Genomic DNA, 23,380 nt, shown 5'->3' with positions numbered 1-23,380 from the left:
GTGAAGAAGCCATGCCAGCATAGCTTTTAAAGGGTGATACAACCCTCATAGTGAAAACAAATAACACCACGCCCTAGCAAGTACAAACTCATCTGCTGTCTCACTATTATACACACACACTCTTCACAGGCCTGGTCGCAGACAGCATCTATCAACATCTCTCCTCTGATGCTTACTTGGAAAAAGAACAAGCAGGGTGCAGGGCAATGTATCTAGGCACCAAGGATCAGTTATCAATCAATAAAACCATCCTCGAGAATAAGAAACAAAGAAACCTATGGTGTGAATTGATTACCAAAAGACATTTGATAGTGTTCCTCATACGTGACTATTGCAATGCCTTTGTATGAAATCCAACGATCGAGAGGAGTATGGCTTTACATATGCAAATGTGGCAAACTACTGCGACACAAACAATTGTAAAAATCCCTAAATTAAAGCCAAAGCGGAATCTTCCAAGGGGATAGCCTATTTCTTTTCCTCTTCTGCCTGACAATAGATCCGTTAAGCAAGTTACTCAACAAAAACTTTAGTCCCTACAATCTGAGCCAGGGCCACCAACAAGACCCAAACAAGAGTCATCCACTTGTTCTTCATAGACGACCTCAAACTGTATGCCAACTCGGAAAATGAATTATCGACTCTTTCAAGTTGTATATAACTTCTCCAGAGATATTGAAATGAAGTTTGGTTTGGACAAATGTGGCAAGTGCTCCATCAAAGCTGGGAAGGTCCAAATTGAAAACATACAACTTGAAGATACTGAAATCAAGGACCGAAAGAGCAGGAAAAATATACTTTGGCAGAGAAGAAAGCGATTCAATTCCACATGTCAAGATGAGAAAAATCAGCAGATAATACGATGTGTAAGGAAAATCTGTAAAACAGAATTTACAAAAACAACTGCCATTAACCAACAATGTCTGTGATTACATACAGTTTTGGTATTGTCGACTAGTCACAAAAGGATATAAACAGACTGGACACTAAAACACGGAAAATGCTGTCACTGTACAAAGTAATATACTGAAAACAGTGTCTGCCCAGAGGAGCAGGAGGTATGAGTCTCTCAGATTGACCATTATCGTGCAACTATCATGGGCACCAGACAATATCTGAATTCCCAAATTTTAAAATGGTACACGAACACCATGAAACAAGAGCCAGCAGAACTACATCCCTCACGAAACTGGCCAAACATTTCAGACAAGATTGTCTTTAAAATGAGACAGAATCAAAAAAAACAAGTCTGCTACAGAATAGTCCATAAGAGTCACCAGAAATACACCAAGAAGTTCCATTGCAAAAAATTGGAAGAATGGGCCAACCAACAACATGCCAAGTATTTTCTGAATAAATTCACGTAGGACTATATAGATAAAGAAGGCTCCATATAGTGGCTGAAAAGAGGATCGCTCCATTTCGACCAGGAGAGAATTATAATGGCTGTCCAATATCAAGGCTTTATGACTAATGCTTTTAAGAAAATGAATGGTCTAAGCAATAACAGCAAGTGCAGCTTCTACCACACAGGAGTAGTGTCACCAGACATCTAACTGTAACATTCTGCTGGGGGGTGGCCGACACAATGGAGTGTCTATATATCTCCACTGGACGATTTGTAAAAAAACAAAACAAAAAAAAACTGAATATTGAATGCAGCAGCAAATCTCTGGAACATTTACCAGAAACAAGTCAGAAATAAGTCATAGACCATCCACATTATGGTAAGGAGTTTGCACAAAGATTTACGTTGCACTTTTGGCTAAATTATGAGCCTATTTACTATGCCTCCCCACGGGACAGAGTTAGACACCAGGGTCGTTTTTTAACGTGGAGAAAAGGTACAAAAATAAAAATTGTCTCAGTCGTGAAGGATTTCTCCTCCACCGAAAGAGAACAAGAAATAGAAGTGCAGCATCTGAAGAACAGATACTACACTTTGATCTTGACCAAAAAATTATGAGTCTTGCAATAGTAAGCCACCAAGTTCATACATCATTGAACAAATAGAATTTTAGCAAATTTCATTATTTAATGTTTTAACTTTCAAAGTTGAATATAGATTAATTTTATCCTTTCTTCAGATTAATTATGCAGTAAGCAGTACTATTATATATTTTATAGATTTAAAAAATTTGTTCTGTTTATAGAATAATTAGGGCCTAATGGGTTAAGTAAGCAAATATTTTGGAAGATGTTCAATTCCATAATCTAGAGAAATTAGTGTAATGGATACCACCATGAATTCTGTAGTTGGCCTTTTCAGACTCTGGATATTGTCGGCCTTTCTTATGGTTCAGAGGTGATAATCTTAGTTTTTTTTGTTTTTTTTTTTTTTTTTTTTTTAGGTTTCATCACTAAAGTGTGATCTGCAACTGAAATCTAACTTCAAATCTCCCCATGTCACATGACCAAACTAACTAATATCTTTCATATTGGGCTCCAGTTGACCTAAGATGATCACCAATCAACCATACCAAATAACGCATTACACCTTATAAATTATATCTACACTTAATTTCCAAATCATATTACAGCATAATCACATTGACACACCAGTTCTCGTCAGATCACCAAAGTTAAGCAACATTAAGCCTGGTCAGTACCAGATGGGTGACCAATCTGGGAATTTCAGGCGTTGTGTGTAGGAGGCTGTTCGTACCTCCCTGCAAGAATTGCGAAAACCTAACATCGTCATCTCCCCTAGCAGGGATATACATGTGATTGGGGACTGCTTGTGAATTTCATATTCCCATAAAACTTCTTCCTTTGGAGGAAGCTAGTTAAACCCGCATAGGGTTAGTGCCATTTCCTTTAGATTACTGCAATATTCCATACTAACTCCGCCATCCAATAATATCAATGATAAAAATATGAATGTTATCAACATTCTCTTTTTTCACTTTTTAGCAAAACTCTTTTATCCCCCTTTTTTTTTTTTCTTTTTCTTGACCTTACTCTGTTGGTTGAGGTTATAAAATGTATTGACTCTGCCTCTACAGAGAAGAATCCTCAAAAATGTGCTACCTGTTGGCTGTGGATGGCTACTCATGAAGTCTGAGGACAAGATCCTGGTTTCTGAGCATATCAAGATCAATGAGTGGCCATGTGAACGCCAATGCATTGGTGCTATTACCTTAGGCTGGACATCCGGTTAGAGGGGCCCAATCTGATCACTCGGTACACAATATACATGAGGCACAGCATACACTTTGTAACTACCTGCCAGCCAAGAAAGAAAAAATTCAATAGGAAGGTAGACAAAAGGAGGAAATGGACAAATTCAAAAAGGCGAAGTTATCATTACTCTATTGCTTCTGTTAGCATTAGTTAGAATAAGGAAGGAATAGTCTTATTTCCTGTTTGAGTTCAGTTCAGCAGTAAAAACTGACACAAAAGACTCAATTATCATGGTGTTAAACATGCCATAAAAATGTAATATATGTAATGCTGTTGTTTGAACAGAACCTTGGTGCCTCCTCAGTGTGGCTGGCTCTGGAAAATCAGCCCCAAAGTCGAGCTATGGGCCTTGATTACATTAGCAATATGTCGGCTAGTATGTGCATGTCTGGTTGGATAATAGATGACGCAATAACCATGTAAAAATTACAAATATTAATGGTTTGGTTAAAGATATTTCCGGGCAGGAGGGAGCTGTTGATTCTAAGATTTTCATTTGTATGTTTGGGGGTTTTGTAATAGAATTGAACATAGACAAATGCAAGCATGGCTGAATAATCAATTATTTTGGTTGGATATTTATTTTCAATTGCTGTTATAGATGTTCCATGTGAAAACAGAAAAGCTGATTCCCTTGGAGCTTTTGATTGAATTATTTAAAAAAATTTTAAAGACTTATCTTTGCAAAAGGAATGTAATTTCAATTGATGATAAAGAGAAAAACGTTATCTTAGAGTTGAACATTTGACCCATGGTTATGAGATCATATTTGGCTTTGGAACGCCATTGGGTCAGTCAGATTGGTATTGATGATGGACCTATCTGCTACTGCGCGAGTCAATGACACTCGTTGATTGGTTGCTCAAGGGGAGAGATTACACCCCTACCCAACACTTCTCAGGATAAATAGAAGTGCAGAGCTATTTTTCGACAGTTGGTCAGTTCCCATCAGCAGTTTCACCAGACTCCCTTTCAGTGTCTTGTAGCAGTCCCATCAGAGCTCTGTGAAAGTTCAGCAAAAACTAAGAGTTTGTCCATGGAATCTGTTAAGAACTTGGGAAGCAAACTCAAATTAACTTAAGCCGATTCGATTCCACAAGATATTTGGTGTTTTGTGAATTAGTGACTGAGAAAACCCACACAAATAATGCCGCGTCAACTCAAAACAGCACGATATCCCCTTCTCAACGTGGGAAAATTTTTTTTTTTTTTTTTTTTTTTTTTTTTAAACAACTTTCACTGTTTCTTTGTTAGCTGCAGTTATCTGATTGACGATATATCTGCCCGTTGAGTGAACCTATTGTATTTTTATGGCGAGGAGGTTCGGGAATTACAATAATTTTTTTTTATTTACTTGTAACATTGCGTGTCTGGCTGTCCGTCTGAGATCCCGACCCTGTCACTTGTTGGAGTAGCAAACCAGGAAGGTAGCTATAACTTGCTAAAATATTCATTTAGTGATTTAATTACTTTCCTAACTCGATTAATTCATAATTCATCCACTTCGAAAGCGCATGGTTGAAAATAAGGCTGAGGATCATATTGGCCTTTTAGATGAATCTTGCTGAACTCTAAGGAAAGGGGGTCTACACCAAATTTTAAATGGAACCCTTTATTTAATCCACGAAGGAATTCGGCTCTCGTTCTATCAACCATGACTAGGTAGAAGTCCTAAGTAATTAAAAAAGATGAAAATAACAAAGTCCTTGTTATTAAGGTTTGTCGGTGGGAAAACAGCTTCTACTATGAGAAAGAAAGAGCAAAGACGTTAGAGTTTGCTGCTGTTATTAAGAGAACTCTTAACTCGTACGAGTTGTTGCATCTTTCTCCGCTACCACTGCTGTTCAGCTTACGCAGCAACGTAAACTTTTGCTGACAGATGCGTCATAAGGATATGGTTAGCCCTGACGTAAAGAATGTTTGTTTCCCTGATTCCGTGTTTTATTTCTATTTAATCCTGGAGTGTCTGAGTGAATTTAGACAGTTTGTCACTTGTCCTTTTATAAATATTTTTATCACATATTTTCATGTCATCTGTCAAAATCTTCTGGCCTTCTCTCTCTTAGCGTAGCTAATTCCTTGGGAAATGTTTTGCCCAATAATTCTTTGCTATAATGAACTGTGTATCATAGTGGAAGGATGGGTACAAAAAGCATCGTTTCTGACAACTAAATGTGTCATAAACAGTCGGTTGAATATTGTAGTTAAGCACAGGTCTGTGCCATTGTCGCTTGAGTATCGATGCTGTCATATCTGGCTGCTCCTGATGTTTGGGTGTCTTCACTCCTGCTGATGCAATCTGTTTTGTTTATATATCATAGGTTTAATGGTAATCTTATATTTCACAATATAACAGTATCATCTAAAATATACTTATCTTGGAGATAATTTTATCAGCAAGGCCATTTATGAATATGAGAAATAATAAAGGTCCAAGGATTGACCCCTGAGGCACATCCGCATTTTTATCATGTTTTCACGTACAACCATCAAGGACAATCTGAATTTTTCTCTTGTCTAAGAATGATTTGATTAAGTATTCAACTAGTAATGCCATGAGATTTAATTTTCTTAAGACCTTCATGCCAAACCCTGTCAAAGTCAGATCTCTCTGGCTACTGCCCGCACCTCCTTTGTCTTATCCAGTGCTTGTATATACATTTGGAGATTAGTTAGAATAATTGCAGTAGAATGAACTTGCCTAAACCCATACTGTTGGTAGGAAATAAGTTTATCTATGAGATGGTGGACTAGTGCTTGGTTAAGGACTCAGATTTTGGTGAGAAGGCTAATGGGGCGATAATTGAGTGGGTCGGTTCTTTCACCTGAATTCTTGAAAACTGGTGCCACAGAAGTAATTTTTCAGCAGTCAAGGAGCAAGATTTGGTGAGACATTTGAAGTTTGGAGAGAACTGGGGCAACCTCAGCAGAGCATTGTTTTATAGTATGGCAGGAATGCGATTATGGCCACGTGTCTTTTAGGTGTTTAGGTTTTTATATCACGAACACGAGCGGTTTTCAGATCAGGTGTGGCTTCTATCCACAAAAGGAAATTGGGAGGAGGGTATTTTGTTGGATCTGAAGAGGAGTTGGAGGCGAACCGCCAGACAAGCAGATTAGTCTTCTTGGTTGTAGTGCAAATAACTTCATGATTCATTACATTTTTTTCTCTTTCCTTATCAATACACATGAAAAAAATTGTAATATCTTAAAATATTTCAATATTGGTATCTATAGAAAGAGCTTGATGAGCTAAAAAGGAATCTTTTTAAATTTTTTAAATCCAATTAAAATTAAGGAAGTTATAACTATTTTTGTGCCTCACACATTTGGATATTTTCCCTCTTTAAGACCATATGCGTTTTGTCACATTTTTTACACTACTTTTTCAGTTAAAATGCTATACCTTTGTTAAAACGGAAGATTAAGCAATGAAATTTACCATATAAGTGTATTTTTATGCTAGGAATTAGAATATGCTACTGGAAATCTCCAGAAATTAATGGTTTCCAAATAATCTGCAGTAAATGCACATAAATATGCTGCAATTCCTTAAAAATGCCATGTATCCATTAAAAGAAGTTAAAGAACTCAAAGTTGAATTGTAATGCATTATATGTACAAATAACTGAAATCGAAATCTAGGACTGTTTAAAAATGAATATATTGCAATATTTCTTTGGTATTATTGTAGATTAATACCTCCGTTAACCCCCACCCCATCTGACCACCTCTCCAAAATATGCGATTTTACCTTTGTAGGTAATTACGTGTGAATACCTTAAAATTTTCTTTAATGAAAGATAAACAAGTATTTTATTTTTAATGTAAAATGATTCTCCATGTTGAGCCATTCTAGCGTTTTAGGGCAGTTAACCATTTTTATTTTTTTTTTTTTTTTTTTTCCTGAGATAAATACTGTGAGCTTTTTTTTTTTTTTTTATTTATGCAATTATGAGAGGGTGGGGAGGTGGCCACTCTGACTTTGGGTTAATGATAGAGCTAAGGAAAATTGTGTGAACACCCTGAAGACTTGATAGAAACAAAACAAAAACAATTTTAGAATTTAGAGTGGGGGTTATTCACATAAATTTTAATGTAAAATAATTCACCATTTCAAGACCATTCTAGCGTTTTAGAACAGTTGACTAATTTATTTTATGGGTGATAAATGGTGCACTTTTCTTTACCGAAGATTTTTTTTTTTTTTTTAGACACTTATATGTAGCTTACCAAGGAACTTTGTTTGAGGAGCTTGCCACTTAGACTTAGCGTTATTGTTAGGGCTAAAGAAGGTTTTAAGAGAAGGCTTGCCACTCTTACCTAGGGTTAGAGGTAGGATTAAGGGTTTTTTTTAAGGCGTTTGACCCCCATATTTACGGTTAGTGGGTCATAATTATTGGCTTTTGAAAATGTTATGTCTTAGATTTTGGACATCAAATAACTTTTAAATGTTTTTTTTTTGTTTTTGTCGTAATTCTTAAGGGGTGTGAAACTTAACAAGAATTACGACAAATAGACAAAAATAAATTTCATTTAAAACAAGGGACGTCACTAGCACAAAACGTGATGTTTGGAAAATTTGCCCACTTATTTAAATATCAAAAAACATTTTTTGCTAAAGCTAACAAATCGTTCACAAATTTTTGATAAATTTGGTTTTTATTTTCAATTACATTTCTTGTCCGAGTGACACATTATTTTGTTACACTTTCCAGTTTAAGACTTTTTTTTTCTACCTAAACTTCGGGCCAAGATCACAGTGTAGTATTCTGATGCTACACTTCGCCTTTTCTGTCCTCTGTCAATGAAGGAGACATCCTTCATGACTGAGACAATTTTTATGTTTGTTTCTATCCAGATTGACCCTTTTTGGGAAGCTGGATATTCCTCACATTAACTGACCTTGTGTCGAGGCAAGTAACTAGAAACTGAGCACCTCCTAGAAATTGATTTTGTGTGATATATGTATATATATATCTATATATATATAATTGGGTAGTGTCCATTCGATTATAATCCACTGAAAAAAAAAATTGTAAAAAAAAAAAAAAAAGGCAAAAAAAATATAATGGGGGGGGTACTGCTTTTTTCTTTTCTTTTTTTTTTTTAACAAAACACTTTAATTCACCATTAAAAACTAATGTAATGGATGAAAGTGCACACGTTACATATTTGTATTGCAACTATATTAAAATTTGACCAAAAATAGTGCCGGATTGCTTTAAAATTATATATTCTGATAACCGAATAGCTCTTGTTAAAGCTAATTATGTTCTGATAATATAAGCTCCAATTAAATATGTAAGAACATATTTTTTATATACTTTTTAAAAATAGAACGATTTTTTTCCAGCCATCATGATTTTAAATTGCTTGGTACCACAAGATAAAGCCAGTTACATTTTTACTTTTTAACGGATAAATGTAGTAAAGATTGATTTATTTAACAGTGGGTGTCCGAGGAATTTTTTTTTTTTTTTTTTTTTTCCTAACACCTCAAAAAATGAGCTGTAAAAAAGAATTTCGGACAACCAAATCTATTAAAAGATATATCTCTTCTAGTTAATTTCCAAATTACATGATGAAATTCTTGAGAATCGCAGTATGACCATTTACAAATCGGGGGGGGGGCGTTACAAACTCTTACTGAAAACGCCATTTTATGACATTAACATTTTTAGCACTTTATTTGCTTAAAAATGTTAAAATATATAATGTACATTATTATTTATTAATTTATTTGAAAGTATATTCATTTTTAAACAAAACAGTGGTATTTTGAGGACTTAAAGTGCTTTGGTTTTTAAAATATGATTTTAGCAGAATCCCCTTGAAATCCGTAATTATCCAAAGCGTTTTATCACCCGTGTGTATTGCTACTTTCCTCCTTTCTCACTGTATCTTTCATTCACCAAAAATCAAATGCTTTTTTTTTTTTTTTCCGTAGTCTTAACTATTATGCCGTGTTATTTGCCTCCCCTCCATACTTCTCTACTTCACGCTTTCTCCAACCATGTGAAACATTCAATATGCAAACAACCAACTTGGCAAGATTATCAATGTTTTTGTATAATAGAAATGAAGTCGATTTATATTTATTGAATAAAAATAGAGAAAAAACAAGATCAGAAAAAAAGCAATTGGAACAATTTTGTGAAATATCTATCAACAAAGTTTTCAAATAGTCTGAGAAAGAATATAATTTTAACCTTTAAAAATTTGGCACTTCTCCAGAATAAACAAAAATTTAGAAAAACCTATATGATGTACTTACCTATGGAAAAAATATACCAAAAATGAAGTAAATTGATCAGATAATTTTATTTTTATGAATAAAATTATTTTGAAGTGAATTTGAAGAAATTCCAAAGCCTAGTTGTGTGAGGGAAGAAGCTATTAGAGTAGAAGGGTCATTATTATGTAATACAACACTTAAAAAAATTTTCTTTATTTTTAGCTAAAGGAGTTTTTGTTTTCCTTTTAGAATCCTTGTAAAAACCTATATTTCTGTAATGAAGATGTAATCTATATATTTTAGTTAAACTGGTAGTTTAAAATCAATGTTTATCATTAGGACAAACAATTGAAAAATTAAAAAAATTAAACAGATTTAAAAGAATCGTTTATGGTATTGGAAACAAGGTTGAAATTTTTTCCGGTTCTGATACCCCAAAAAAGTTTCAATGTATCTGTATATAAAAACAATTTTCAGTTTTATTTTGAAAGTCGTTTTTGTATGCAAGCTTTAGAAATTTACAAACTGACTTTTTTTTTAATTTCCTATTAATCAATTGACTTGGAGCCCCCCCCCCCCCCCATTTTCCCTTTGAATAATTCTGGATTCTTTTTTTTTTTTTTTTTTTTTTTTTACGTTAAAATGTGTAACATTAAAAAAAAAAAATTGCAACTAGTAATCTTTACTTCTGGCATGTTAATTTTTCTTCGATTTCTTCTTTCACTTCGGATTTTTCCTAGTCACACTTTAACATATCTGTGGTTCTGTTAGCCGTGCCATCAAAGGTTGTCTTGAATTCCTATCCACGTTTTCACCTTGCAGCACGAAACTCCATCATGGATACTTGCACGTTCACTCAAGTTGCCATCTTTCTACAACTCTCTTTTTCAGAAGAAACCAGACAGGCCAGTTGCTGACTCTAAACCACCAAGCCGACCCAAGTTTAAAAGGGTAAAAACTGGGAAAGCTTTAAATCTATTTTTTCAGTGACGATTGTTTCCTTCCCGCACTCTTAGTCTCAAAAGATCAACGATATAGCCATACTCCTTCAAGCCGTTCCACCTTAATTTTTGCACAGATTAATGTTATTTTCCAAAGTTATTTGCAATCTTTTAGTAGGACTGTTGTTCTCACTGGTTAGGAAAATGCAACATTTTACATCCATGATATTCGTGTTTTTGTTATGTATGGTTTAGAATACAAATTTTTAAAATAAACGGCCAATCATTTAAGCATTCAAATTCTTTGGATTACTACTCTCATCTCGAGTGTTATTTGTTTTGATTGATGTGACCGGATTTTATTTAAGTGTATCTTATTGACCTCCAAATCTGCACAGAATTTCAATCAGAATCCTTTATTTAATCCATGGGGATAGCATGCTCTTGTTTCTTCAGCCATGATTCCAGAGTTTAACAGAATGTAAAGTTCAATAAGATACACCTGAAGTAGGTCGGAGGTTACATCAACTGAAACGTTGTGCAAATAATGTTCGATGAGAACAGTAGTCGAAATAATCCTCATCTAAAAAGTTTAAAACTGAAATATTTAAGAATGCAAGAAAAATTGGGATAAAAAAAAGTCATTTAAATATGGAGAAAAAAAACATGGTTGAACACTACACTGTAAGAATATCAGCACATTTGTTGAAATGTAGTCGAAAATTAACGGTGAGGATAATGGTCTGAATAAAAACAATGCAATAATTCTTCACTCTCCAAATTTTAATGTTTTAAGTTTGGATTTGGATTCTTCAGATTACTATGAGTGTTTTTCCCACATTTCAGTCGATGTAACTATCCGACATTCTTCGGGTGAATCTTGTTGAACTCTGGAATCTGCACAAAATTCTGAACAGAACCCTTTATTTAATCCACAAGGGTAGCATGCTCTTTCTGTCTCGGCTGTAATCGAGTAGAAGTCTTAAGTAATTTGCATATTTTGAGCATCTTCTGCACTGAGGATCAAACATGGAATAAAGAGTTCCGTTCAAACTTTCGTGCAAATTTCCGGAGTTCGACATGATAAACCTGAAGATTGAAGTCAACCGAAAAGTGAGAAAAACTCAAGATGAGAACAGTAGTCCAAATAATACAAATTGTTATCTCCAAAATTCAGAAACAAAAACATTGTTGATAAAATTATGTGACTAAGATTGATTAGTTTTTAAAATCTTTAAGAAATAAAAACAGTTTCTTAAAGATTTTAAAAACTAATCAATCCTAGTCACTTAATTTTTTTTAAGTTGTAAAAAAAAAAAAAATCCTCTTTAACTTTTCAATCTAAGTTGATGTAAATGCTTGTCAGTACTCAAACATGATTTAATTTTATTCCAGAAAGTTTTGGTTTTTCTTAACAGAAAAATGAAAAATTAGCCTATTTTTGAAATAGGCCGATTTTGAAAATAATCATTGTTTTAGCATTTCAATGAAGAGTTTTCATTTAAGATATTTAAAACCTGATATGATTATTGGTGCCACCATGGTGATTTCTGTATAAGACTGAAGCAGAACAAAATGTGGTGCTTGTATAGATTGCTCTTTTAACCAATGTATTTCAAGTGAAAACCTTACATACTTGCATGTTCTGTTGAAATTAGTATAAACTAGCATTTTAGCCCGGCGATGTCCAGGTGTTTGGAAGTATGTTGAGCAAAATAAAAAACAAAAAAAAAAACGGTCAATTTTTTAAACTTTGACCCCTATTATGATCCCTTAACATTTATTGTTTCGGGCTAAAGTCAAGTTGGATCCATGTCCAAGGAACCTATATCTAAAATTTCAAGTGTTTAGATTTCTCAAAGCTCAAATCGTTGAACTTTGAGTTAACAGCCAAATTTCTGGCCGAAAACAGATCACAATGATTTTCTCAAATCTCAGTACCCTGTATATCAAATTTCGAGTCTGTAGACTGAAAATTGAGTTATTGCATAGGAAAATGTATACACACACACACACACACATAATAATTATGAAAAACTATCCACTGTGCTAAATGTACTCAAAAAAAAAAAAGAAAATGCTACGATTGCGTTTGATTTAAAAATGGCGGACTCTTAATTTTAGTCAATATAAGTCGAGGAAGATATGTCTGTTTGTCCTACTGAATTGATTGCACAACTCTTCTACATTAAAACTTGATAAGTCGATAAATTCTATTGAGAATAAGAACTAAAATATAATACTGAGCATTTTATGTTCCCATAGACAAACGACGTTATGTAATAAATTAAGCTGCTTTTTTTTTTTTTTTTAGTATGATTTATCCAAATCTATTATTCTATGCTTATCACTGGCACTGGTAGCTTAATATAATTGGACTAGGTTGGTGTTTGGAAGAGATGGAGAAAAATTGTTATTTAGATCAGCTGTATTTATGAGTCTAATTTTGATCATTACTCTTTATCAAAAATATCTCGTCTGTTTTGTATTTGAAAAAAAAAAAATTTAATTTTTTTTTTTTTTTTTTACATTTTCACCCCAAACAAGGCACATTGCCACTTTGGTTTAGTGGGTTACTATCAGGGGCAGCAACTACTGGGGCACTATGTTGGGATTTGGGCAGCAGGATGTCTGTTCACGTTACACTTGAACTTCTGCATGTCAGTACAGTTAGGGAAGCAGGGACCTGGAATGGAATTCCAGAGTCTAGCGGTTCTGGGGAAGAAACTACTGGAGTATAAAGATCTTTTACATCTAGGGATCTCTACTGCATGGGGGTGGGATTTAGCTGTCTGTCGAGGGTGTCTACATTGTGGGGGCACAAGTGTCTGCAATTCGTCAGAGCATTCACCATTAAAATACTTGTAGAACAGGCAGAGGGATGCAACATTTCGTCGATGGGACAGAGGCTGAAGCTTAGATGCCAGTTCAGGGCCTATCAGATTGGCGACTCTCTTTTGAACCTTGTCTAGGAGTGAGACTAGTAGCAGATGCACCAGCCCAAATATGACAGCAATACTCCATACATGGGCGAATGGTTGCCTTATAGAGGTACAGGATACTTTCAAGTGTCAGTAGTTTTCTAGCACGGTAGAGAGAGCCTACCTTTTTCGCAGCGGCCCTGGCAATGTTTTCAATATAATTTTTCCAGCTCATGTTTCCTGTAAATGTTAGGCCAAGCAGTTTGAAAGATGTACTCAGACAGGGAGTCACTGGCCATTGCTATTGGTGGCAGAGAAAGTTTCTTGTAATTATTGAAGGAAACCAGTTTAGTTTTGGCAGAATTGAGTGTGACCATCCATTTTTGTCCCCATTCCACTACAGATTGGAGGTCATCCTCTAGTGTTTTTGCCATTTCTTTAGTTATGTATTCATTTGTTTTCCTGTCATGCCTGTTAGTGTGGTGTCATCAGCATATATACCCATCTCAGAGGCAGTTTTGTCGGGGAGGTCATTAATAAATATTAGGAACAATAGAGGTCCAAGGATAGACCCCTGAGGCACTCCCGCATTTATATCACACTGTTTAGATATACGACCGTCGAGGACAACCTGGATTTTTCTCTTATCTAAGAAGGATTTAATTATGTTAAGTATTCTACCAGTGATACCGTATGATTTAATTTTCCTGAGGAGACCCTCATGCCATACCCTGTCAAAAGCCTTAGATATATCTAGAGCTACCGCTCTGCCCTCCCCCGCTTTGTCCAGTGAATGGTATATACGTTCAGAGATTACAGTGAGGATGTCTGCTGTGGAACGGGCTTGTCTAAATCCATATTGTTTGTCAGTCAGAAGTTTAGCATCTGTAAGGTGCCGGACTAGAGCATGGTTAATTATGGTCTCAAATATTTTGGCGAAAAGTGGGAGGAAGCTAATAGGGCGATAATTTGATGGGTCAGTTCTTTCGCCAGAATTCTTAAATACAGGTATCACAGAAGCAGTTTTCCAACAGCCCGGAAAGCATGATTCATTAAGGCATTTGGTTGGAGAGAACTGGAGCTACTTCAGCTGAGCACTTTTTTAATAGCACAGCTGGGATGAGATCAGGTCCACATGCTTTTGAAGTGTCAAGGTTTTTTATTTGCAACAACTGTTTTGAGAAAGAATTAAATTTTTATCCAGCAATATAAGGAAGAAAACTAATGTGATGGGGGTTTGATGAGTTACCCCCCCCCCCCTCTTCAAAGGTGAGAATCGCTTTTCTAGAGCATTTCAACATCTTAAAAACCCATATAAAACATGTTGAACTCTGGAAATTTTTTTTTTTTTTTTTTTTTAATCCTGAACGTTTTGCAATTGTTAATAGTACAAATGAGTGTACTTAAACTTATGCTTAGTTTAGAACCTTGAATTCCCTGTACCTAGAGCACCTACCCCAAGATTCCAGTGGGGGGGGGGGGAGTTATTCAGCAATATATTCATTCATAAAATTTTATATCCTAAAACTTAATCCATTTCCATAATCAAATAGGATTACGGTTTATTTGGTTCTTTAGAATTCAATCTAATTAAAAATATAGAAAAATCTTTCACGTGTTCCCATCACGGAATGAAGATGTCATATTCCAAAAATTGCTTAAATTGATCCAGTAATTTTTAACTAAAAAAAACAAATTTTATGAGTAAGCAAAAAGGAAGTCTTCTGTCGCCATCTTGAAAAAAAAAAAAAAGCAGATAAGTCAATAATTCAAACTTGTGAGACCAGTCTTGTAATGCTACTGATTTCACATTAATCGCTTTAAACCGTTAAAAAAATTCTTTTATAAAAAATAATACTACTTGATCAATTTATGAATTTTGGGATATTACATTTTTGTTTCGTGATAGGTACAGACATCAAAAATGTTTCTGTACTTTTTTATTATTAGATTGAATTCTAAATAAGGACGGTTTATTTTATAAGAATAAATCCAAATATTTCTTCACTAAAATAAAATTTTCTTTTTAAAAAAAGTTAAGGATATTGTAGGTTGACATGAGTACTAATACTCCAAGTATAAAGAATTAAGCCTTCAGCACCAATTCCAGTTTTTATTGGAATTGGTGCCGATATTTTATTTTTCATCAAGTTAAAAAATGTAACTTGCATGTATCTGTCACCCCCACCTCCCTCCTCCCCTCTCATCACTTTTGGGTTTTTTTTTTTTTTTTTTTTTTTTTTTTTTTTTTTTTCTCTCTCTTATTTCGCACAATTTTGTAGTTTTGTAAATTTTTGTCAATATTTTGTTTCTGAATTGACAATATTTGCATGATATTCTGATAATGTTCATCGCATGACTTGCTCTTTTTATTTCGGCATTGGATTCTAAATGCTTTCTTCTAAATTTAATATTGAAGTTTTGTTTTTGTTTTTAATAACCTTCATTTTAAAAAAAAAAAATGATGGCAAAATTATTTTCAAAACTTTCAGCAAAACTCCTTGCAATAAGGCAATCCATCTCGTTGTGAGGCTTTTTCTTAAGAAAAACATGAAAGGGAGTGATACAAATCGACATGAAAGAAGACCTGGCCAGAGATAGATTAGTTTGGAAGTCAATTTCTTGAAGCCACAGAATACGTGCTAGGAATTAAAACTGGTATTAAACCGAATATGATGATTGGAATTAAAATTATTAAAACGATGGGAGAGGGAGTTTTTATACATGTTAAGTTTTTTTTTTTTTTTTTTTATCTCAAACAAGTGGAGAGTTGAGCAGCAAGATGCCTGTTCACATTACATTTAAACTTCTGCAGGCTAGTACAGTTAGGGAAGCAAGAAACTGTGAGGGGAATTCCAAAGTCTAGTAGTCTGTGAGAAGAAATTGAGTTGGTTTTCCAGCACGTAGGGACCTCAATGATGGAGTGGGATTTTGTCGCTTGTCTATTAGTCAAGGCATTATTTACATCAAGGGGCACAAGTGCCGAGTTAATCAGAGTATATTCCATTAAAGTACTTTTAAAACAAGCGCAGGAATGCAGTACTGCGATGATGGGGCGGGGGTTTGGTTGGCCGACAGTGTAGGACCAATTTGCTTAAAATGATGTGTTAAATTCAATGTTGAAATCTCCAAACATTTTAACAGTTGGGCATTTTTAATGAATTTTTTTTTTTTTTGTAAACAAGATCCTTCAGTACATTGAACAAGAAATATTTATGAACTATGTTTGGTGATCTTGATTGTCACTTAATTTCTGTCATCCTCATCCTTTTGAGTTATGTGTTCCCAAATGTGTAAAAGATGCTGTTCTATTGAAAAGTAAATAAAATGAAACGTGTACATGTTGGAGGGGGAAGGGGGGGCATTAGCTCCATTTCTGATTTCTTGTTATTCTCCTCGTGGTATTGTTGTCATTAATCAGTTCGGAACCGAATTGCTGGAAGATTGGAATTAAACTTATTTCTAGCGAAACAAAATGAAAAACCACCTCGTGGGGAAGCAAGTAAATAGCAGGAATGGGAGTTCTCTCGTTTTTTTATTTTTATTTATATATATATATATATATATATATATATATATATATATATATATGTGTGTGTATTTGTGTGTGTGTCTCTTATATATAAAGGGTAGTTCCAAAAAGTAATGCCTCTTATTTTTACTCTAAAAGTTGAAGAGCTAAAAAGACAGGAGTGATACCATTAAAACAAGCACCCTTTTAAGGGTCGAGAACTTTTTTGCATCGTCGCCACCATTCTCAATGTACTTTTGCCAGAAATTCGATGACTTATCTCTACTTTTGATGCACATTTATGATGGGGTTGCTTTCTTAGTCTCACACCGTCAATATCTGCAACAGATGAAAACTTTCAGGTCATGAATGCATCAGTTATCAAAAAGATGCAATTTGCAATCCCCTCTCATCCATTCAGGTGAAAAGACGCATTACTTTTGGAATGTCCTCGCACATGTATGCGTATTCAGGAAATGTGGATCTCCATCCTAATTGCTAGGGCTTCCCATTTATGCGAATTCTTCGCCTTTTGGTCAAAATCAACTTGTATGTAAATAAAATAAAAAAAAATTTTTTCACACTCCAAAGAAAGACATGTTGCCTCTTGGAACATAACTGGTTAGTTCTTGGAATTGTATTTAACTGACTGGGAAGTTCAGCAGTAAGATTTCTGTTCACTTTACATTTAAACTTAAGGTTAGTATAATCTGAGCAGGAAATTGAAGGAATTCCAAAGTCTAGCAGTCAAAGACAAGAAACTAATAGAAGGCTTTCTAGCATCTAGGTATCTCAACAGTGAAGGGGTGGGATTTTGCTGTTTATATAGTTATATATAAGATAAAATTGATTTCTTCCAAATCGCTAGAGCCTTATCTTCTTACCATTCCTATTTGACTGGATTTTCTCATTCTTTTTCTTCCTTCTCACTTTCTCTCTTCCTCTCATCTTTCCTTCTTTTTCCTCTTATGACATGTCTTGTTAAAAATGGGAATTTTTACCATGAACTTCAAACAATTCATGATTGTAGTTAGGACAGGTTGAGAAATTCTCAATTGCAGCTATTTTTGCTGTCAACTATTTGCATCCGTAAAATACAAACCAGCTCTGTTCTTTTTAACATTCTAACAGGTAGTCGTTTGTTGTTTCCCCATGTTGTCATTGGAATAAAACATTAATTGGATTCTTTCGACTGGTGTTCTCATCTTGAATGCTATTTTCATGTTTCGGTCAGAGTAACCTCCAATCTTCCTCAGGTGTATTTTGTCAAACTAGAATGTTTCTGTCGAATTCTGAATCCACAGAATTTCTAGCAGAACACTTTATGTAATCCACAGGGTAGCATGCTCTCATTCTGTCAGCCTTGCTTGGGTAGAAGTCATAATTTGCAGTTGTATTTTGAGTGTTGCCTACACTGCTGAGGGATTGAACCTTCAACCTCCAGGAGAGAATTACCTACAACTGAATTTTACCAAGTACTTTATCCACCATATCGATAAGATACCTCTGAAGTTACATTGACGGAAACATGAAAAATAAAACTCCAAATGAGAACAATAGTCCAAATAATCCTCCTCTCAAAAATTCAGAAATGTAACATTGATCGAGCCACCAACTTCATTTAATTTTCCTTTATTTGATGATCGAATTTCTTATCCGGTTATGTTTGCAACCCCCCCCCCCCATCTGTTTGGACCTTTCGCCTTGACAGACAGTTCTATCCTTGATACTTCTCCGTGCAGCCGGATGAAAAATAACCAATGGTAGAAAAGTAACGTATTCACACTCGGTATATTCAAGAAATGAATTTTCTCATTTAATCAAAAGTAATTAAATGGGTGCTTGTGTAGAATATTGATGTTTTAAATCAACGCATTTCAGGTGAAAACATTATGTACTTGCATGTCGTGTCAAAATTAGTATAAATTAAAACAAAAATATGGTAGAAAAATAGAAGTGAAAATAGAATTTATCGAATAGTTTTGTATGTTTCAGTGTAGAAGAGTTGTGCAACCAATTCTGTATAATAAACTGACTTGTTTCCCTTGCTTTTTAAGTTTTTCAACAAAATGTCACAACATAAGTTTTTTTACATCTATCACATTTTCTACGGGATCATTTTTTTTTTTTTTAATTGTTGGAATTTATGCTAATTACTTACAAAAACACCTGAGCTTTGTTCGAGTATCCGCTTCTTGGGTCTCCGCATCTCGGACACCCTTGTGGTAAGTGAATGTTGTAAGAGCAACCATTGTCTGAGGTGGCAAACCCAACTTGGTGGGCACCATCCCTAGGTGGGGAGTTTATGAAGAGCCTTGCCAAATAATGACCTTGACCTTTAAAAATGATGTGCACCATCTCTAGGTCGGCGACCATCATTGTCCGGTTTGGTCATCAGTCCAGTGGTGGTGTGGGCTGTAGAGGAGTATAGATATAGTCTATGACCATTTGCCTTGGAAAATGGTGTGTATCATCTCTAGGTGAAGAACCATCATGCCAGGTTTATTCATGATCAGTCCAGTGGTGTGGGCTGGCTGTAGTTGTGCACGAACGCTGTTACTTTATGTAAGTACATAATGTTTGTACGCAAAATGCATTGGTTGAAAACCTAATCTGCACAAGTACTTATTTAAATATTAAAAGTTGATTTGCTATTTAAACTTTAATCTGTTTAGAACTTTTGAGATTTCAAACAAATATATTTTATGTTTATTTCATAGATTTGAATCTTTTGTAGTCATATTGTTTATCTGCTTAGTGTATACACATTTTTTTTATTTTTATTTAAAAAATTTTTTTTTCTGCTTCAGACAAAATTGCCGCCACGACCAACAGTAAATCGTGGAGAACCGTTACAAGCTCACCAATGGGCTGGAATGATGGATAAAGATGGCAGGGTTATCAAAATTGAAGAAGTAAAAGATGTCATATTTCACGGGGTAAGGAATCTTTATTTATATTTGAACTATGAATAAGAAAAAAATCAAAGGCCTGCTCTGCATCGCCATTTTGAAAAAACAAACTCCAAGGACATATCAATCTACAATAATTCAAACTTGCAAGATCAGCCTAGTAATATTATCGATTTCACATCACTTTACATTGTTTAAAAATGATTTTCTTTATTTAAAAAAACTACTTGATGAGTTTATCACATTTCCATTCCGTGATGAATAGATACGTTATGAAGATTTTTTTGTTTTTTCTAATTAGGTTGCATCCTAAGAAACCTTGTTTTAGATGTCATTTAAAAGTGCGATTGGCTTCTCTAACCAATTTCTCGTTTTTCATGAAAATGCAGCATTCTAGCTGCTAATGAGTTGCACATGTTTTGGGGTTGACTTATCTTTTTTTTCCAAGAGATTTTTTTTTTTATGATTGTTATGTGGAGTTTTTATACTTGACTTTTCCTGAAGAAATATTTAAAGCATTGCACCAATAGCCACATACAGTTTCTTTACTTTCAAGCAAGGAATTTGATGCATAAAAACTTTGTTTAATCACAATGTTTTTGTTGTTGCTGTACAATTTTTGACCCACAAAATATCAATTTGAGTTGATTTACTTTCCAAACACAAATATTTTCCATTAATTTAAAGTTTAACTAAAACCTCATGATATTTACACTGTTTAAAACATCACTTTTGGGTTGTGATGCAATAACTCGAGTGATTGTTCAAAGTATTGGTGAATGTCATTTCTAGACACGCATACAATTTAAGTTTGAAACTAAAATTTAAAAGTAAAAATTGTTTGAGTATGAATTTAAAAAATTTTCTTTTTTCCAACTCCCCTATTAAAATCCAATAATTTCCATTAAAACGCAATCTGTTTCTAATTCATTTGTAGGGTGTGGAGCCTTCGATACGTGTGGAAGTATGGAAATTTCTTCTGAATTATTACAAATGGGATTCCACACACAAAAGCAGAGCAGAAGAAAGAAAGAAAAAAGTGTAATTAACAAATTTGTTTTCTATCTTCAATTTGTAAATATCGATTCTAGTTAATCATTAAACTGCCCCCCCCCCCCAAGTGCATTTAATGAACGTGTTGTGTATCCGTTATTTTATTTATTTTCTGGACGTTGTGAACCTACGATGAGTAGAGATAGTGCATTTTTAGCTTTCAAGAAAATCCTGGTCCCTATTTTTAATACCCCCCTCCTTTTTAATTCACGTGAAAAGAATTTTTTACTCAAAGTTAAATTTCTGTCGATGGTTTATCTTTTTCAATGATCTTCAAAAGTTTTTCTTTCAATTCATAAAACACCTTGGACCCCCTTAATATATTAAATAGTTTAGATCAAATCAATTAAAGACCTGAGGTTATAGTCAGTTAACATACTTCCTAACTTCCAGTGTGGCTGTTACTGGAAGCGGTGACAAGGCGAATCAGTTCCTTCACTTTATTGTTCTTCAGTATTTCTGTTGTGAAGTGATTTATTGAAATGAAATAGAAGAAAAGGCTATTATTGAAAAATATACAATAAAAAAATTAAAATAAATGAAAAAAAAACATTTTATTTTCACTCTTAATAACAAAATAAAAAATGAACTGATTTCTTATAAAATTTATAAAAAAGTTTATGAAATTATAAAAATACATTTGTTTTTAATTTTAAAAATAAGTTTATTTGAATTCATATAATGTTTATGAAAGTATAAATTGAAATCAAAATAACAAAAATCCAATACATAATATATCGCAAAATAGTTTTAAAAGATTTTAAAGTGTTTTCAATTTTTCTTTAAAAAAAAACTAATTTTGATATTTAGATTTATAAGACTGCAAACATTTCAATGGTTATTAAATAAAAAAATTTTTTTTTTTAAAAATGATCAAAAAATGTAACAAAGAGTACATGCACAGGGGGGTTAGACATGAGAGAAAAAAGCAAAAGTATCACATTTGGTAGCAGCCACGTTGCAAGTTAGGAGGTATGTTAGCTGACTATAACCAGACCTGCTACTATGAAAAAGTTTTCCTATTGACTTAAATAATTTAACTTCTTGATTGATTGTTCAAATTTGAGAATATTTCAATCTATTTTTATTTCTTTATTCGTCTGGTTTAAAAAAAAAAACAAAAAAAACTAGCAATTTCAAGTTTTTTAGGATTGAATTCTATTAAGTATTCAATGAGTTTTGTTTTCGTTTCATATGAATGTGTAAAGATGTTTTTAATACATGCAGCTGATGACAAAACTGAAAGAATTGTTAAAGAAAAAACATCTTATGTTGCCATGAAATGTACTTAAGAACAAAAATCTGTTTTTTATTCAAGTGATGATTACTTCAAAATGAAATTACAATGGAAAACTATTAGTGAAGAACAAGAAAAAAGATTTACCCTTTTACGAGACAGCAAAGCTCTTATAGGTAAGTAAACGAGTAATATAACTTGTAAACGATATCTTTGGTATCAAATATCCAGACTGATAGGCATACCAATAGTAACATACAAATATCTGTGCATGAGGTCGACAAGCTAATCAAGAACCTTGATTCCAGTAAAGCAACTGGCCCTGACGGCATCCCAATTATAGTGTTGAAAAAGCTTTGACCAGAACTTGCTCCCATACTTACAAAACTGTTTAAGCGTTGCCTTAAGAAGTGCTTTCCGACTCCCTGGAAAACCTCCTCAGTTTGCCCTGTATTTAAGAATTCAGGTGATAAGTCATCTCCCTCTCAGTACAGACCAATAAGTCTCCTGTGTGTTATGAGTAAATTGTTGGAATCCACATTAAATAGAGAAATAGTCAACCACCTCAGCAGAAATAACCTTAGTGATACACAATATGGTTTCCGTTCTGCAAGATCTACGGCAGATGTGCTAACGGTTATATCTCACAGGATTAGTGAATCTCTTGACAAAGGCTTCATTTCTAGAGCAATTGCTCTTGACATATCAAAGGTCTTCAACAAGGTATGGATAAGGGCCTACTTCACAAGATTTCCAGCTACGGTATAACTGGAAATGTTTTCTCAATCATTAAATCATTTCTCTCCGATAGGCTCATAAGAGTAGTGGTCGATGGACAAAAATCAGAGGCCTGCAGTATTAATGCTGGAGTCCCTCAAGGGTCAATCCTGGCCCAACTCTCTTCCTGATCTACATCAATGATCTCCCTAAATACATACTTAAATCATTCGTTGACATCTATGCTGATGACACGACCATCTACGGCAACACATCAAAGGCTGTAAATGACAAAGTTCTCTCTGATTCTCTCTCCTCTGATCTCGAGCGCGTGGTTCAGTGGGGAAAGATGTGGCTGCTTAACTTTAATGCATCTAAAACCAGACTCCTATCTTTACATCATCAACGCTCTGATCCCCAGCTGGCATCAATTGAAATGGATGGCTCTCGTCTAGGAGAAGCCCCATGTTTCGACAAGCTTCTGGGTTTGTCCTTTACTCCTGATCTGAAATGGAACACGTACATCAAGTCTGTTGCCAAGGTCTCTAGAAAGATGGTGGGATCCTTCTAACGCTCCAGAAGATATCTCCCTACTGATGCAAGTCTCTATCTATATAAAAGCCAAGTACGTCCAAGGATGGAATACTGCTGCTATATCTGGGCAGGA

At 34.3% G+C, this 23,380-nt stretch overlaps 1 protein-coding gene across 5 annotated transcripts in view; it reads left to right on the top strand.

The window, feature by feature from the left end:
* Positions 1 to 23,380, top strand: part of LOC145241286 (TBC1 domain family member 15-like) — a 93,870-nt gene that overhangs the window by 56,377 nt on the left and 14,113 nt on the right. For 3 of the 5 annotated variants that reach the window (XM_080104032.1, XM_080104033.1, XM_080104034.1), the window contains 3 exons: positions 19,605 to 19,733; positions 20,644 to 20,747; positions 22,078 to 22,172. In XM_080104032.1, coding sequence (XP_079960158.1) covers positions 19,605 to 19,733; positions 20,644 to 20,747; positions 22,078 to 22,172 — 328 coding nt within the window. Of the gene's footprint in view, positions 1 to 10,312; positions 10,373 to 19,604; positions 19,734 to 20,643; positions 20,748 to 22,077; positions 22,173 to 23,380 lie in introns of all 5 variants that reach the window. The other 2 variants (XM_080104030.1, XM_080104031.1) reach the window with 1 other exon arrangement.

The sequence above is a fragment of the Euprymna scolopes genome, chromosome 20, assembly GCF_053919585.1.
Source record: "Euprymna scolopes isolate OS-2025 chromosome 20, ASM5391958v1, whole genome shotgun sequence".
Lineage (NCBI taxonomy): Eukaryota > Metazoa > Mollusca > Cephalopoda > Sepiida > Sepiolidae > Euprymna > Euprymna scolopes.
This window is presented reverse-complemented; position numbering and strand designations above follow the sequence as displayed.